An 18,580-nucleotide genomic window follows, 5' to 3' on the forward strand; every position below is an offset into this window, starting at 1 on the left:
TCACGGCTGCGAAGGGCATACCAAGGCTGTTTCCAAGGAAGATGAAAATAAGAGTCGGAACGTGAATCGCTACTTTCACGTATGCATAAAATACGCAGAAACACGGCCGGAAGCAGTAAAATCGGGATTTTAACGCAGCCATCAACATCCATCAACTGCGAACAACGGAGCTGGTGGGGCAGGAAAGACCAGCATTCTAAAAGCCTGAGACAAGAACGCATTGAGCAAGCAGTCATAGAGAAAACCGGCAAACACTAGCGTTGCTATTGATTGCGAGAGACAAAAACCTTGGTGTACAAGCCAAGTGAGAGGGCCCATTCCATTTTATGCTGGCATGGTTGCAGGATACAATCCACATATAGAATTATCTGAGCAGACGAATGGATTCGTCTACCAGAGCATGCGACCACACACAGACGTGTCAACGGGGACAAACGCAAGCCGTGCTGCAGACGCTCTGCCTCCGTCCGAACGAAAAGGCCGCGCTTGCCTGCAGGTGGCATGTTCATGCTGCTGGCCCCGACTCTGAAGCGTTTGCTTAAAGACGTGCGGCGCACAGACCCGTGATAAAGCGCTGCAGCAAATGTCGCAAGTTAACCTACCGTACGCAGGTACCCGAAATCCAGTTTGGTTTCCGCGCTTCGCTCAGAATATGCACGGCTCAAGCGCAGCGATCACTTAAGTCGCTAGGAACAGTCCACAAGCGCACACTGCCTTCATGGCGGTACGTCAGCAGCCCGCTCGCTCTTTAAGCAATCTTCAAAGGCTTGTCGTTCAGGTATCTCAGTCGCGATGTCGCTCTCCGCTTGGTAGCGTTCGAATCATGATGCTCTAGACCAATAAAATTGTGGACATAAGTATCATCGTTCTCGACAATGCAATCCTGCAGGTTGATGAGCCCCCGACGCAGCAGTTTCTCTTCCGCCGAAAGCATGGTAGCAGTGTCAACCGCGGCTCCCGTGACGCCCTCTGCAACGCTCGGCTGGCGACCGTTCGACACAGCCAACTCGGATATCTTTTCAGTGCTTGGTCGCCCTGACTTGGTGGTCTCCGAATGATTCACAGGTTGTTCACCGTGGTGAGCTTTTTCGGTGTTTTCTGGAGAGCCCAGCGCAGCGGATCGCTCGCTCTCTTCGTGCCCATTGGGTTGCAGGTAGATCACGGGATGCCGCTCCGCTGGACGTACATACAGCAGGCGCCATTGTCGGAACTCGTTTTCAGGTAGCTGGAGACGTTCTTGAATAAGCGTTTGGAGCTGTTGAACAGGCAAAGTGCCATGGATCTCAGGCGACGGCACCCGCAGCAAAAACGGCAATCCGAAACTGTTCACCGTCGCAAGACCGCCAGCGGCGTAGTTCTCATCTTGCTGGATCCCGTACAACGGTGGTGACGCACTCTTCGATATGTGCGCAACTCGAATGAGCACACAGCCTTGGCGGGAGAGCTCTTCAGGGGTCTCATGAGGCGGAACCGGTTCCGCCAGAATCTCAAAGTTTTCGCGGTTGCTATCCGGACCCAGAACCGTAACAGTGCGGTCCAAGGGTACGATACCAGCAATTATTTTCTTCTGCCACAGTTCGTGCACTCGTATGCCTGCGTATTGCGACTGCAACGCCGTACGCTCCGTGACGGACAATTTCGACTCCAGTTCCCGAATCAGGTCCCCGTAGGTAGCGTTCAGCGGCAAGGCGAGCAGAATTTTTCGTCCAATCATATCGATCGGCGTTGGTCGCCAAGTTATCGTCACTTCCTGCTTGCCCTCGAAGGCTTCCGCATCGGTATCGATGAACTCATAGAACAATTTCACAATTCGTTGTTTGGATACGATGCATTCGAGTATTTTCCGCGTTCGAGCACCGCTCATAGGGATCGGATCGGAATCTCTCGGATAGAGAAAGTCATCTAGCGATGAAAAGCCTCTTCGATGAAAGCGAACTCGGCTAGGTCGCAGATCCTCGGCAGTGACTCCGCAAGTCTGCATCAAATCTAGACCCTGCTGCTGCTGATGCAGATTGCGCAGTTTCGCGACCAGCAGAGTTCCTAACCCATACTGCGTCAACTGCGTGGATACGTTTCGTAATAGGATCTCTGATGCATTCTGCTGATCTGAGCCGGGTCCCGATGCGACGGATCCCCCGCGAGAAGGTTCCTCGGTGAGAGGCTCGTCTCCTGCAGCACCGCTCATTCTCTGAAGAGTAAGCGGAACCAGTCGAACATCGCAACGGTGCCGGAGAAAGTCCCGCGCATCCCAAAACATATGCCGGTAGAGCGCGTTTGCTTGTTCCTCAACTGAGAGATCCGGATCCTGCAAGATACTTGCGAGCAGCGCAGCACTGGATACCGGTGCTTCGGAATTGTTGCCCGACTCGTTCACGTTCAGTGCCCGAGCCGTCTGATCAGTTTGCTGCCGAATAGGTGATCGTCTTCCGAATATGATAATATCTCCGCTTTGCAACTGATTACGGGCGGTCGAGAGCGCCACGTCAGAGACGATCTCCTTGGCATCCTGACTTGTGACTTCCTCATACCAATAGAGTTCCGACAGCGGTACGCGGGGCAACACATTGCGCTCTCTGAGTAAAGCTACTAGATTCTGCATCGTGAGATGCATCGGCACAACATCCCAGCCGAGGACGCGAAGCTCGGGAGATTCCCGAGCCGGTGGATCTGCCGATTCATACCATTTGAAGAGCATGAGACACTCTCGTTTGTCAAACAGGGCCGCCAAGCGGACCGGTTCCTGGCGGACGTCGATGAACAAGTTCACCGCATGGATCGAGCTACCCATGCTACCGGGACTTGCCCCAGCTTGATTGTTGCGGGCGATTGCTCGATCATTCCATGCCCTCTCGAGTGGCTCCTCATGGTTTCCATCGTTGAGAAGGCGACTTGGCCGAATGGTCTGATTGATGCGCGCCACAAACGTCCAAACGAGCATTCTCTGGCAAGCGTCCCCGTCGAAGTTCTCGTTCGACAGCGCACTGCTCGCATCGATGCCTTCAGGACTGAGTACCTCTTTCAAGAGCATTTGCTTGAATTCACCCAAAAGCATACTACGTCGAACCCGTAGAATGAGGCCCTGATTCAGATCCGTCCAGTCCAGTCCGTGATAGCCCTTCTGCATTGCCGGCGTAATCAGGCGGATGTTCATCATCTGGCGCAGCTCCTCTCGTTCGCGAATCTTTTTCTCTTCCAGCTCCTTTTCCAAAGCGATTCGCTGCCGCAACGCCTCCGGGACATCAGCCTCTGTGGACGCACCCAAGTAAATGTGCGCATCCTTCTTGCGAACGTACTGGAGCATGTAAGCATTGGTAAAGCGACGTTGTGGCGGAAAGGGTACACCGTTCGCCGCGAGTGGTGCCCCAAAGTTGTCTTCAACGGCTTCAGACTCCGTAACGCGCAGGACTCGTTCGTCATCGAATTTGAACCAAATCTTAGAGCCCTCCTCCGTTCCAGGGTCCGGCCTGATATAGGCGTGGTAGTGACCTCCATGTACGTCGCCCATATGAACTAGAACCGCATGCAACACATAAATGTATTCTTCATCGTCGGCTCCAGTGGAGCCATCTACAAACTCACCCAGTTTGATTTCCGGGTAGAATTCATAGCGATCGTTGATTTTCACCATCATATCACGATTGAAGTCGTACTCAAATCTTTTCAAGTGAAGCTGGAGAACCGGTGGTAACTTGATGAACTGGACCCCCATTTTTGCATCCTGTAGACCGAATCCATCCGCGTAGTACTTGTTGTCGCCCTCTAACGTCTCCACCTCGATGTACTTCCGAAAAGAGTCGTACAGATCCTTGCATCCCTTCACGTTCAAAGATAGGTCATAGAAGCACTCATCGTGCGAACTCTCAAAATCGACATGAACACATTTGATAAAGCGCTTCGCCTGACCCTGAAAGAGGCGCGCGATCGTGCCCTCCAAAGGTGTGCCTTTCATGCGCTCCTCCAGTGTATCGCAGAGCAGTCGATTCAGTTCCTGCGCATCGTGCTGTGTGAAGGCATCGGCGTCCGTCCAACCGAAAGCGTTTGTTAGCTCTTTGGTGGTCACACATTGGTCTTCATGTTGAAGATCAAAGAACACCCGCTGGAGCGCAAAAGTGAGCGGCGTCCCCGTAGAAGTCTCGGATGCAGGTGCCTGGCTGTCGAGGCCCCGATCCACCATTTCAGCCGCTTCACCTTCAAGCGGTGGCAGGGGCAACTCATAAACTGCGCGCCGGAACGCCCCGATGTTGTACAGCGTCTGAAGTAGGGAGTTCATATAACAAGTTGCGCCTTGATTCCTGAGACCCACAAAACCCGTCTCTCTCTTGGAGTCGTACTGCTCACTGAAAGTATACGAGTCCTTGTCGAACTCGATCCAGACGCGAAAGATAATCTGATCGTGAATGAGCCATCCAAAGCGGGGACTTTCCAACTCTGCACATGGGGCGAACTCTTGAAAGCCCCAGTCACTCTCCCGTGGCGAAAACATGTGTCCAGCCATCTCACGCCGAATAATCGGCGGACGCACTCCAGTTTGATTCTTCAGTGCGAGCTGGAAGCGCGCATGTGATCGCCAACTCTTTTTCTGCTCCTCCCTAGCAGAGTCGAGCGGGCTACACTCCAGAAAAACAGACATGAATTTTCCCTCTGGGTCGCCGTTACCGCGTGGAAAAATCAGCAAGCGCCACTGGAACCCAAAGGCCTCCAGCCAAGGCGATGTGACGCGAAGTCGACCGGCTACGCCACCACCTCCACTACGCTGGTCCATATTCTGTCTGTACACCGGGCTCCGCAGCAGTTTGGTCACATCTCTGAGCACATATTCGAAAACAACGATAGCATTGGAAACGAGTCTACTGCATAGGTCCCGGTGGTTCCGCGTGTCCAGCTCCATATCGATAAAGTCGCTCTCCGGCACACTGGGAACGCTGCGCATTGGACGTGCGGGCCCGATCTCATCGAAGGAGCCAGCGGTAGAGGAATCCGCAGCATTTTCCACATCCACCACACCAGAACGAATCAGAGGCCGCATATGATCCAGACGATCGGTCGTACCGTCACTGTCTTCGCAGTTACCGTCGCCATGACTGGTTGAGGATACAAACGAGTCCTCCTCCACGTCGTCCTCGCCTTCGCAGTCTCCCGTCTCATCGTCAGCGCGAACCCCGTAGGGCTCGGAACCCCTGTCTGGTGCTGCTAGGGAAAAGTACGGGTTCAGGGGCTGTCTTCGGACTGCTGCAGGCGCGGCTATCCGCCGCTGCGTTGTTGTTTCCCCGAGGAACGTCAACTCATCGTCACCGACGCAGACCCACGGTTGTGTCTCGGGGCTTTGTGAACGATCCAACAACTGTTCACCGCCAGTATTCTTATCTATCCGGGCCGAATCGGGCAACATCGTCTCCATAGGAACATCTTGCGGGGAAGCGCTCAACGGCTGTTGTTCCGCAGCCGCGGGAGCGCCCAGTGCCCGAGGCTGCCGCATATCACCTGTTTGCGCAGGTGTCCGACGAGCTTGGTTCCTCATCGGAGAGCAAACTCCAGTATTCCGACTCTTATTCCTTCCAGAAAAGTTGCTCTCCCAGTTCAAAGAGTTCCCAAACTCCAAAAAGCCGTATTATCTGGGCCAGGCACCCCTACTGTGCAGCTCTCAAGAAGCACCGCAGAATGACAGGCACCAACGACAGCAGCACTGATTCTGATCAATCAGAGCGTGCTGCTGCGCTCCGGACGGGTGCTGTGCGCTGAGCGCAGTACACCTGCCTTTCTAGAGGCGTATCGGGATATCGCTTTCTTTATCGTGAGGTATCCCAGATCCCTGGTTATCAGAGTGTATCCGGGTTGGATCAGCACCTTCAGTGACACTCGTTGGCTTCCATGGTAACTGAGCGGGCTGGGGCGTACTGGAGCTGTTCTTCGTAAAGGCGCTAGCAGCGATCGGCTCTCTCGCCGTTTGAAAGGTGCGGTCTGGCGGGTTTCTTTCGCTTCAAGTCTGCTTTGTTTGGAGCGTTTCTGAGAACGAGAGCCTAAAACCAGGTCATTGTGGCACATGGGGACGGAAACGTTGAAACTGACCAAGGGCTGCAAAAGTGCGGGGCGATAAACTTGGGGAAACACCGCTTCTGGAATCGACACATGTTCCAGCGGACGCTGTGCGCTTTGGGCTATCTCTGTTGAACGATACTTCGGTAAATTTGGCAGGTTGATAAAGCTCGAAAGAATTTTCCCAAATAGGTTTTTCGGAAAAGAACAGGTATCTTTTTGGGCATTTGCATGAAATGTCGATGCACAAGTCCTGGGGAACCCAGCGCTGCTGGCTCACGCCGTGTGAAAGATAAAAACGTTGTTGGTTATTGTAGTAAATCTGGGGTTCGAGAGCACTGCGGCTTGTCGGCATTGTCTTCAAGGGGGCATGGGATTACGCTTGCGTCCGCATTCCGTTGAACTTTCGCCGGTGAAGACGAACTCGCAGCTTTTACAGTTTCATCCATGAGTGCATTTGGCTTGCGAAATTTATCATCTCTGCTCAGATCTTCTCAGTGTCTCCATATGCTTGAAAGTTCTATTTGTGTAAAACTCTAGAAAACCGTCTATGCAGTTACCACTGCAGGTTTGAACAGGTCTACGGAACATGCGACATATGAACGAGCGGCAGCGTATTGACGTGCCCGCTTCCATTTGCTCTGAACAACTGTTGCATCGAACCAGTCGTCTTTTTCCTGTCTTTGTGTTTCGGTGGAACATTTATTGAGATGTGCTGCCTCGGCATTCGAAGTGCGGCAATAATTGCTGACGGATTCATATGTTGTTATAGGATTCATAGTCGACTTTTCGGATTGGCTCCTTAGATTCTTTGCTGCTGGATTTTTCCCGTCACTGTTATCAAGCTGATTCGCCACGATGTCGAATCATAATTCATAAAGTAGCGGATATACTTATCCAATTTGTACGTACAAGCCTCCACCTATCTCCTTTCCTTCAATACAGCATACCCGAATTGCCTAATCTCCATATTTTCGATGGTTGTATTCAAAACAGCTCTCGGATGTCGCAATACGCACCGCTGGACTCACGACAAAAGGTACTCAACATCGCCCCCTGACGAGTCGTTCACAAATTCATACAGTAACCTCACTGAAGCTGTCACAAACCAATCGAATCCGTTCGAAAAATAAACCCGCCCTTCTTTGTGGCAATCGACGAAACAAAATTAAAAAGCAGCTTAATCCCTTGATGGGGCATGCCACCAGAGAAAAACATATATTTTGTTTGCGTGGAAAAGGGTATTGGATTCTAACTTGAAGGCACGAAGCAATCGCTTGAGGTGAAGAGTGCGTCAACGCTTCGCTCGAAAGGAGTTTAGATGGAGCGAGATTTCACAACTTCAACACCAGTCAAGATTTTCGCTCGGGTGCTATTTCTATGATAAACAATATCATTGTCCACAGTGACACAGAATGCGACACAGTGCGCTCGCGTGTGAAGCGGATAGAGTCCTTGCACAGGCAATCGCCTAGAAGAAGCAAATGATTCCGGGATATGGGAGCGGGCGCGGGAATGAACGAGGGTGTCCAGGCAAGCCTTCTGTACCCATCAAGGGCATTAACCGTGCCCTGAGACGGGTCTTCATGCGCCGTCATGTGACCATCTGTGACGGACGTGTGGTGGACATACGGAAATACCTCTAGGTCGTCACATGTCGCGGCTGCGAAGGGCACACCGATGCCGTGTACGAAGAAAATGTAACAGCAGTCGAAGCGTACGTCTCAATTTCCGCCAGTGCGGAAATACGTAGAAAACAGCAAGAAGCCTCGAATTCAGGACTTGAACGTTGCGATCAATACCCATGGACGGCTGACCACGCAGCTGGAGGAAGAAGAAAGACCGGCGTACATAAAGGCGGATATGAAAAAAAATGGAAATGAAGCAATCGCAGTGAAAGACCCGAAAGGCAAGTATTGAAAACAATCGAAAGACCCCAAAACTTACCGGTGTAAGCACGAATGAGCTAGTCGGAGTTGCACCATTTCGTTCTGAAAAGTGTGGATAATTTGCACGCAGTTTGTTCCGTTGTCAACAGTGATGCCTCGCCAGATTTCTGAGCATCTCGACGATGCATGACAGCACAAGGAAGTTTCGGTGTTGCTATTCAGACTCTAATTATAAATATGACCAAGAGCACCACCGATCAAACAGCTATGCTGGCCGAGGCCGCGGAGTCCACGAATGCGGCTGACGGTGCGCTAAACTCAGACCAGTGAATCCTGGAACACCTGGACCAGCAGCCCATATTTGTTTCCGATCGTCTCTCTCGCAGATATGCAACTGACAGTGGCGTCCTTTGGATATGCAAAAAGTCGCGGATAGTCGTCCCGCTGGCACTGCTAGCTTGCGCGGAGACGGTCTTGAATGTACAAGTCATTCATTCTGTGATCAACAGGCGGGTCAGTCTCGCTTGAGCGGGTCGTTCTCCTGCCGCTCATGATCCCAAAATAGGGCCTTCCAAGTGCTATCGACATGACTGTCTCTCCATCAGTGTACGCCAGTCCACAGATGCTCAAAGAAACGGTATCAGAAAACCCACTGGATGCGAATTTTCCATACCCTTGATATGAGCCGTGGTGAAGCGACATGGATGGGCAAAGAGAAAAAAAGGTGCCTCCCCAGGAGACCGTCACGAGCTGGACATTTTCGATTCCGCATTGATAGGCGAACGCTTATGACAGGAGCGACCGGTACTCGCCTCTCTCGGCAACAGCTCTTTCGTGAAAAACGGAGGATCTAACCGTAGATACGCAAAGCGGTGCGAAATGCCTCTCGTAAAGCCTCGACCGGTGAGCGTAGCGACGACAACATCAGCCCCAGCGGCGATTCAAGCATGTAGTCGCCTGAGTATCGGCAAACAGGCAGACTCAAGCAACACGTCTGCCTCCCTTCTTCGAAGCACTCTGTGGCCTCTGCTTCTCGCGTTATTCTGTCCTGCGGGTAGGCCACGTTGCTTGCTGTGACGCAAAGGCGCTCCACGAGTGCGCAGCTGAGACGAGCGTTGAGCTGGTGTTCGCTTCAGCCTGGAAGTGCACGCTCAGTCCAGTTGGAAGCGTCTTCTCTGTCCTCCGTCGCCATGCTTTCCCTCAGGATGCGTTCCATAAAAACGCTCGGATGCGTGACGCTGTCCTTGGACAAGTCGTTTTCAGTCTTCGTCAGCGTTGAACGACTCTGGTGCTGAGCGGGTCGCCTGCGGGGAGGGATCGGTGAAGCGCGCCTCAGGCGTTTGGCACGCTCGCGGCTGAGAAGCTCGTGGAAAAGGCAGCTGCGGGATCGGAAACATATATACGCGGGGAGGCAAGTTGCTGGCTCGCCGTCCATCCACGGGGTCTGACTGCCGGTGTAAGAAAATGGAAGTGGAGTGCGACGTGCACATCCACGCTACCCGCCACGAAAGGAGAATGCGAAGCAACCACCTGACAGAAAAGAGAAGGATCCCAGCCGCAAAGAGGACGACGAGAGTCAGGAAGGAAACCCTGCGCACTGGAAAGGCCAGTCCGAAACCAGCGCCTACACGTCGGTGCCAGAACGCATCAACGGAAAAAATTCTCCGAGTACGTGAGATGCCCAGGGCTATTAGGTATTGCGTAGAATGTGGTTGTCGGAAGGCTCGCCTAGCTCTCCCCGAATGGATGCCCCTCGTGCAGCAACTGGCGGCAAGGGTTTCGGAGGCAGCGCTGCCAGCAGTTCGCATTCGTAGGGAGTTTTTGGTCAAACCCTCGAGCGACAGCACTAGGAATGCTCCGCTCCGAGCATGCCAGCGGGCCTGTTCGTGGTGTCATTGACCAATACACACGCTGGCCGGCATCCGTTTCTGCGCTGCACTACATGGTTGCTCGGCCCATGGACAGCGTAGGTGCCAGGAAAAGTTTCGCCCAAACCTCAGAACCCATAGCCAAGAGCGGGTCCGTGGCGACTACCCTACGAGGCGCACCCCAGAGGCGTTGTACTCGTTGCGTCCACAGCGTTGTGGTCGACGAAATGTTGGCGACTGACGCAAGCGGCTCTTGGGATGTCCGTGGAGGCACGTGACGAGCTGGCTCCGGACGAGAAGGTGCTGGAAGCGAGCTCGGAGATGTCGCATCGAGAACGAGCGACGCTCCAGATCGTCCGAGCTCATGGAGTAGGTTTCTGTTCCGGAGCTGGGCACGTCGTCTCGGAAGGATTACGCGGGCGTTGACCTGGCCTAACTTGCATCCTGCGCTGCTAGGTTTTCGCGAACGCGGCGCTCCACCGCAAGGCAGACCCTCTGGTCGTATGTGAGCGCCTTTGCATCCTCAAACCCCTGGTCGATACGGTCCCCGCATTTCGGGGCAAAGCCCATGATACCACCGTGCATATTTGTGTGGTGTACGACGTCCTCAGTGGTCTACGATGTGTGCGCACGAGCAGCTAGGGGGCACTCTACCTATTTCGGGCAGAGCGTTGGCGGGGCTCGTTCATCGCCACTCGTTGGCTGGGAAAACACGGAAAGCGATGTACAGGGGCCTTGGAGACGCGCACGGCACATCAAACAGCATGCACTTTGCGAAACCCCGGCCCGCTCGGAGCAACGAGACTCATATTCAACCGCTTACGGAAAACGAACGTGAAGGCTTCGTGGTGCGCGTGGATGCCGTTTCTGAGGGCGCCGTGGCCGTCACCGTGCCCGTTCGTCACGGGGCAGCGCCAGAGACCTGAACGGAAAGCAAATGAGTCTGCTCCACGCCTCCAGGGCCCGGTATCATCCGGAGTTGGACGTGAACGACGCCAGCAGGCGTACCAACTCGTGGAATGACGACGTAAAGACCTGTCGTGACGCGCTGAGTACGGTATCGGGCAAAAGGAGATGCACTGCGCACCTCATTCATAACGGGTATGAGCGACTAGATCGCTCATGCGGACGAGCCATGGCAGAGGAACGCGGGACCGAGCTCGAGTCTCCAACAGTCGCAACCGCTCGCGGGCACGAGGCGGGTATTCGCAAGCTTCCTCAAAGCACTGGAAACGGAACTGGCCGATCGGTTGCATCTTATAAAGATAGTGCATGGCGGTGGACGCGCTCTAGTTGCAGAACTGGACTGTCGTCGATAACGCACAAGGGATCCGCGAACCGGCACTGAAGTGCTCTCGGTGATGAGCTCTGGACGAGATTCTCACATCGCGAGCACAGAGACACGCTGAAACTGCCGGTGAAGACGATTTGGAAACGGAGCCAGACGTATGAGATGACGTACGCTGAGTTCATTGAGCTCCAGGTGGCAATGCACTCACAGTTGAGACGCTTGCTGTGGAGTGTCTCCATCACGAACGGGAAACGCGTCCAGTTTCTGAACCGAGATTTGAGCGCCCATATCAGCATCTGGAACTGCATCGTTCTTCAGGAGCGTCCATCGGCTTTACTTCAGGCGAGGCTTCGATTCGATTGTCTAGTATGCAGTGTGGGTATTGTGCTGGAATGCTGCGGACTCTCGATGAAAAACATCATGTATCATCAGAGCGGCGATTAAGTCCCCGCTTGGAGCAAGCCACTTGTATGGTACGGTCTGCACTGTATCAAGGCCGGACTGCCATATACCTTCGCCACGAACAATGTTCGTGGGTAATTGTGGAACACTCATCGTATTCCTTACTTGGGTATTACGGAGTATAGCGCTGTAGCAAACGAGGCTGGCGCTGCAGTGCGTGGCATTCAAACATGACTCTGCGCTGGCCTTGAATTTCGTCCGGGCGGCATTCCGGTACAGTCTCGAAAACTTTCTCTGTGCAGCAGCGTGCAGCTGTCTGCAACTTTAGTTTGAGTTACCGCGCTATTACGTTCATATTCTGTACAGCACTCTTTTGCAGCGGTAGAGCTAGTTCTCTGTACAGCTGCGTACTTTTATATATATATGAATACGCTCTGCGGGGCGAAAATGTTTCGCGAACATGAGGTAAACTCATGTCCAGTCACCGACGCCTTCCGGCCTTTATTGGCCGGCCCCGTGCCATCGGTGTCAGCTTCTCGTTGTTAACTTCAAGTACAAGAGGCTGCCCCAAAAAGCTCGCCCGCGTTAGCTCCTCGGGTGTTGTCTTCAGCGCCGCATATCCTTTAATATTGATGGCGGCGTTAAAGTGACTTTTCAATTACTCCCTGCGTCTAATGCCTCTGGTGGAACTCACCAATGCAGGGATTCCTCAAAATTCGTGCCCTCTGCGCTGGTACGGTATCATCATCATCCCGTCCGTTAAACACCGTTTCTCGCATACCTACCGTGTTCTTTTCCGCCCCACGGTCTGCAAGGCGAGGTCTCCTTTCGATTTTTTCCGCCAGACAGCTATGACTCGCCTCCAGGATCCCTGACAGCCGTATCAATGACGCTCCCTTCGATTTTGTATTTTTGAAAATGAACGCATTTCATATGCATCTGTGCTATATATCGTGGTAAAGGATTTGATAACATTGAACTGAGTGCGGAACGCAATTTAAGTGAGAACTATGAACTTATGTAGCGTTAAATGTTACACAGGCACATGCTTGATGCAAAATTCGGGAGCGGCGCCCAATGATGTTTCTTGTACAGTTGCAGAAAGATTTATTCAACTTTGTTTAGCTTAAGCTTTTCCCGAGATGTGAGCATCGCGCGTCTCCTGCACGGGGACCCTGAAGCGCTGCCTTGCACGTCTTCCGGCATAGAATACTTTCAGTGTTTGCTTGGCAGTCAGTTCTGAAACGGGGAGAGAGGCATCGCGACGAAGACGCCGCAGTGTAAGCTGCGAAGAACACTGACAAGTTTATGGTGCACGCTGTAGCACCAGCGCTTCGAGTTGTGCGCTTTTTGGAGAAGTCGTGCTACGGTCTCTTTCAGGCTCCTTGTTCCCGGGGTTGCAGCACGTTACGACCACCTGGTGCTGGACGGGCTAGTAACGTGAGAGCACCTCGCGAGCTGCCGTTTGAGAAAGAAGAGCACGCAGTGGGTTTACCGCGCCTCGCTTCTCTGGGCACCGCAGCCGTTGTGGGTCCAGCGGCAGCTTTTGTCTCCGCTATGGTGATATCGTATGCCCTGACTTTTTGGCAACACTCCACTAACCTAAACAAGTCCAAATCAAGAGGCTAAGGACGCTCAGACAGGAGCATTCTGTGCACTTGGACTCTTCGGGACTCCCGGCAAGCCGCGGGTGACGAGCGCGCCCCGGCTACAACGCAGCAACCGAAGTGGAACAGATGAAAGGCGTTTCTTGGAAAAAATTTCTGGCAAAGAACTCAAATTTTCGATACGCATAATCTCCCCGATGTTTCGGACTTAGGTACAGGGCTGGTCGTGAAGCACAGAGGTTTTGTCTTTCTATCGAACTTCGAAAAGTTGCTTATCCGGCGCGAAATCCGCATGCAATGCCTTCCGGGCCATTCTATCCAGCAGATAAGCGTCATAGAGGCGTTTCACGACGCTTTCGCTACTCTTACCTCATTTCAGAGCTTATCAACCTGAACGATTCCATTTCAGAATGGAAATCAAGACCTTTCGTAGCCGATACCATCGAGCTGCGCAGAAAAGCGGTATATGTTGCGTGGTTCCCAACTGCGTATCCCTTTCAACTAAGTTTAATTTCACCTCCGCTACCGCGCTTACCACGAGATCAAAACCACTAGGCACAGTACCGTACAAATCGTAGACGAATTGCCTGTAGAATATATTTTTACTGAACAGTGCAAGGAGAACTGCAATTACCCTGCAGGTCAGTCACACCATATTACTCGCGTGGTGGTAGAGCACTTTAAGAAAGAGTTACATGCGCTCCGCATCAAAACCCGATATTCTCAAAGAGCACTTGCGTTTAATGGTAGAGAATGACCTGTTAATCACCTGACTGAAAGCAAAAGCGAGGATCGTGGTCGCCACCTGCTTCTCTGTTTCTCAACCGGTAGTTCATGTAATGCTGAAAAACTGGCAAACAGTCGCAAAAAATCCCTGTTCACTCAAGGCCATCTTTTTACCGACATCGCAGTTAAAACAAAGTTCCTGGAACGTCATTATCGGCATGAAACAGAGGGGCGTCGGTTTGTTGTTTCAGTCGATGAGACTCCCTTCGGACAAGACGGTCGGGTCGTTGATGAGTATTCGAGGTGAAGGGAGCCCATTGTCTGTGCGATCGGACTCAAAGAGAACGACGATATTATCTGTTCTAGCTGTAGTGGATTCAAGTGGCGGCCTGGGTTTTGCTGGAACAGAAGGCCCTCACAACAGCACCAACAACTTTGTCGAATCATTGAAGACTTTTCCCAGACGTCCGGCGACTTCGTTCTGTTGGACAACGTGGTACTTCGCCATTCCCGTTGCGTTCGGGCTTTTGCCGAGGCTATCGGAGTAGAGATGCTTTTCATTCCTTCGTACGCTCCGCGGTTCAACCGCATCGAAGGAGAGTTTTCTATCAAAAAAAGCAATGCACGCACCACTATTCGAATCGATGATGCGTTCAGCACACGGTGACACGCCGGAGCCAATTTTATTTTGCTTGCGCAAATACTGCTCTTTTGGGGAAGGTCCCCACCTGAAGACATAACGAAGTGCGTTCATTTGAAGAAATAAAAAATCTTAGGAATGAGCTGGGGTGTACACTTGAGAAGTTCGAGATAAAGAAACGCCAGCGGGCGCTTCGGCGAAAGAAAAATACGGAGAGCTTACAGAGCAGCATATGGCACGAAAGGCGCAAGTTCGAATACTACTTGTACTCGGAACACGAGCGGCGGCAAGAAACGCATGGAGCTCGTGATCCGAGGCTTGAACGCTGCTATCAATATCAGGAGATATTCTGTGTTGAAAACAAGGCCCGCAGGGATAACGCGTGCCAATTTTGTGGGATTGCCTCTCAGAGTCAAAATGCTCAAGGACGAGCTGATACCGATAGCAGGGGGCCGGCGAAAAAGATATCGGAAGGTGTCACAACGTCGCTGGAAAGACATACATTCTATGCCAGGAAAGTATTTTCGTGGCGCCGACATGAGCGCCGCCTGCACCTGCAATCCTACCCGCTGATCCGAAGAGCGCTCTACGCATACGCTCTGGGCTATTTTCTGCAGCTTTCTTGAGGTTTAGCACATATATTGTACAGCTTTATGTGGCAGACTGGGCTGCACTCGTCGACGTCTTTATATTGGAGTTGTACGCTTGGAGCAACTGGCACTTCGACAGGAAAGCCAGCCTCGGTCGCGCACCGCTGCTCAGTCTCAGCAGCGGGCTTCCGCGCTGCCCCGATGCCGTGTATCCGTCGTGGTGTCTGCACGTCACGCACGCACTCGAGGACTTCAAATCCCTTGAAGATGCAACGGAACACTGATCCGGCGGGCAATAGCATAGGAATCGAACCGACTGTGCGAGTAGAGGACGTATACAAGTCGTTCCAAGATAAAAAGAAAAGCCTCTTCTCTTGGCGTTTTGAAGCGTTGACAGTTCCGGCTCTCAGGGGGGTGTCCCTTGACGTTTACGCTGGTGAAGTCTTCGGTTTACTTGGCCCGAACTCTTCGGGCAAGACAACGCTCTTACGTTGCATGTCGACTTTGTGCAAGCCAGATCGAGGTGCTGTGTACGTGTTAGGCAAACATACGGTGCGAGAGTCCTTTGCGGTGCGGCATTGCATAGGAGTGGTCTTTCAAGACGCCGGTGTTGATAAAATTCTCACTGGGCGTGAGCATATGGAACTCTTTGGAAACTTGTACCACATGCCACCCGCTCATTTGCGTCGTCGCATTGATGAACTTGTCGGCATGCTAGAACTCGAGCCCTACGTGGATCGCCTAACGGGCACCTATTCGGGAGGAATCAAGAGGCGCCTCGATCTCGCTCTAGGGCTGCTGCATGAACCTTCAGTTCTGTTGCTTGATGAGCCCACGGTCGGCTTAGATCTTAGCAGCCGGCGAGTTATCTGGAATGCTGTTCGAAAATATGCTACAGCGGGGAATACGATTGTTTTCACGTCTCACTACTTAGAAGAAGTTGAGATTCTGGCTGACCGAGTCGCTATTCTGGATGAGGGGGTCTCGATCGCGGTCGGTTCGCCGCCAGACCTGAAACGCCAAATCGGTGGTAGACGGTTCACGATTCGAGTGGAGGAGTTTTGTCCAGAAAATATTGCCCAGGCGGCTCTGGAGGCGCTACGAAGCGAGGGCATCGTAGAGAGGGCGCAGATCAATGCATTTGATTACAATGCGCTCGAGCTATTTGTTGAGCCGGAGCTGCTGGATCAGCTAGGTATTGATCCTTCGTTGAACGAGGATGAAGCCTATTCGGTGTACGCGGAAAGAATTCGTCAGACACTGAAAGGAAAAGGATTTGATCTCTTCGGTATTACGGAACGAGGTGTGAGTCTGAGCGATGTCTATATGTCGTTTGCTGGGCGCGATTTTCGCGCTGCAGATGAAGCCGCGCGATTGGATGCAAGCACGAAAAAGCGGAAACCAAAGCGCCGTTCCAGCTTGGAAAGCTAGCGTCTCGGAAACCTCTGAAGAGCAGTCCGTGATGCTGCCCGCATCAGAGGTCTATTCGAAGACAGCGGTCCCGGTAAGTGGACGCCAACACTTTTTTCGGATGCAGTTATATCCGCCAGCGCGGCTCATATAGCCGCGTACACGCGAGCACGTGGCATTTATCAATCGCAGAAAGCCGACTGGCTGCGATCGAAATTCAACTCCGTGACTGCTCTCTTGGGAGCAGTCTTTCCACTGCTTTTTTGCGCTCTTTGTATTGTCCAGGCGAGATTCACTGCAGCTCATGCGATGAACGTATGAATGGCGGCCCGCCTGGCACCAACGCCTGCAAGCAAGAGCAACGATAGGCCGCATCCACCGTAGAACAGGCAGTACGCGCATCCTAGTAAGACCACTGCGGCTTCGAGCTACCGCAGCAGAAACTCTGTATCCGCACTAGTTACTGGACCTGGTTGAGACTTTCTCACGCAATGGTCGCCTGCATGCTGTACATTGGTCTTCCTTGTCACTGTTGCTCTCTCCTATGCACAGCAAGTGCGGGTTGGCCAGGACTTGATATGAGTCTTACTGCGGTGCTGCTGTTTCTCTCGCCGAAACGGCTCGTCTGCGTTTTTTTCTGAAAGAGCATGAGCTTTCTCATACGAAACCGTTCAGGAAACTTCACTTGAATTTTCCTGCTTTGTGAACTTATCCTCTCGGTAACAGAGGTGTTTCCTGAACAGAGCGTATCTGTAAAGCGGTGTTGCGCTATAGGACCCGGCAGGTAACCCCGGCAGCTATTGTGGAGAGTCTGTGCTGCGGGGCATAACGTCCAAGCCTGGTCGCACATCGTAACTCGTTGCGTAGATAGGTCAAAAACCTGTTTTCCTGTGTCGCTGTGAGCCTCACCTGTGCACGTTCCTGCGCAGCGGGGAATGGTATATGGGACGGCAGTGCGAGGCAGGGCAAACGAATGCGGCATTTTTCGCAGGCAACGGGGAGCCCAACCTGGCCAGACTCTACAGTCGTCAATGCTGGACGAAACCTGGATTCTCCAAGGCTTGTACGCCGGTGCCAAGGTTAAAAAGGAACACTGACCTTATCGGACTGCTGCTACCTATCGATTCCTTAACCTACCTTGAATGGATGCTTGGCCTCGAAAGTCGAATTGCAGTAATACGGGCATACAGATTCATATACAGTTCTGAGAAGTTCGGTGGTCTGTTCGACTTGACTCCTTCGACGCTTTGCCGCTAGAATGCGTTACGGATCCGAAATAAAGATGGTACGCGACGCCCTCGAACAGGGTTCGTTATTCGACCTGCATCGTTGTCCAATTCACATGTTCAACCTCAACTGTGCTGCTTTCCTTATACGCAGCAGGCTGAAAGCACGCATCCTTCAAGTTTCCGATCATTCTATTTCAAGGCGACTCGAGGGCGCAGCAGTTCGCGCCGCTGGACTGGCGAAGAATGCTGCTTGACGTCGCCCCTGAGGAAATGCTCAGAAGCTCATAGCGAAAAGTCACTGAAATTCTCACGATAAATAATCGATTGCGTTCGAGAGTCGAATCCTCCCCTCTTTGTGGTCATCGACGAAGCAGCATTCGACGGCAGCGCAATAGATCTCACGGGAGATGCTTTCATATGTCACCGTCTCTTCTGTTTGCATGGAAAGGGTCTTGGACTTTGAGTTGAGGCATCGCAGCGATTGCTTCCAGTAGAGCCTGCGTCACCGCTTTGCGGTAAGGGACCGTAAAAGGATCGAAATTTCTCGACTTTTACCCTAGCGAGGTGTCTCCTCCCCGCACTAGTGCCGTCGTGGGCAGCATCGCGCGACGCAAACCCTCCGTCCAATGAACAGCGAGCGCTGGTGTTTGCATCGGGCAGAGTACTCGCGGACATGGTCGCCCAGAAGAACCCCGTGATTTAAGGGTACAGCACCGGGCGCGGAAACCGCGGAGCGCATCCTGGGGCGCCTTCTGTACCCTTCAAGCGCATGAACCGAGCGCATGAACCGAGCGCATGAACCGAGCGCATGAACCGAGCGCATGAACCGAGCGCATGAACCGAGCGCTGAAGCGAGCCCTCACGCGCTGCAGGGTGAGCCTCGTTGGCGAAGGAG

The 18,580-nt window shown here is 52.8% G+C and overlaps 2 protein-coding genes and 2 non-coding genes across 4 annotated transcripts, besides 2 other annotated features; 2 read left to right on the top strand and 2 right to left on the bottom strand.

The window, feature by feature from the left end:
* Positions 1-748: 748 nt before the first annotated feature.
* Positions 749-5,518, bottom strand: CYME_CMR384C (ubiquitin-specific protease; the record flags this gene model as incomplete). The annotated part of the gene is made up of 1 exon (XM_005538553.1): positions 749-5,518. One exon carries the CDS (start codon positions 5,516-5,518, stop codon positions 749-751), a length of 4,770 nt encoding a protein of 1,589 aa, XP_005538610.1.
* A 216-nt stretch (positions 5,519-5,734) lies between these two features.
* Positions 5,735-6,512: a sequence feature (possible transcribed region).
* CYME_CMR385T lies at positions 6,458-9,255 on the bottom strand. Its single transcript, XR_002461635.1, has one exon. It is a non-coding gene; the product is annotated as a hypothetical transcript (transcript).
* Positions 8,685-11,945, top strand: CYME_CMR386T. Its single transcript, XR_002461636.1, has one exon. It is a non-coding gene; the product is annotated as a hypothetical transcript (transcript).
* Positions 11,946-12,687: 742 nt separating this feature from the next.
* Positions 12,688-15,415: a sequence feature (transposon).
* On the top strand, positions 15,110-16,477 carry CYME_CMR388C (ATP-binding subunit of unknown ABC transporter; the record flags this gene model as incomplete). The annotated part of the gene is made up of 1 exon (XM_005538554.1): positions 15,110-16,477. One exon carries the CDS (start codon positions 15,110-15,112, stop codon positions 16,475-16,477), a length of 1,368 nt encoding a protein of 455 aa, XP_005538611.1.
* Between the last annotated feature and the right edge of the window lie 2,103 nt (positions 16,478-18,580).

Source organism: Cyanidioschyzon merolae, chromosome 18 (genome assembly GCF_000091205.1).
Source record: "Cyanidioschyzon merolae strain 10D DNA, chromosome 18, complete genome".
Classification (NCBI taxonomy): Eukaryota; Rhodophyta; class Bangiophyceae; order Cyanidiales; family Cyanidiaceae; genus Cyanidioschyzon; species Cyanidioschyzon merolae.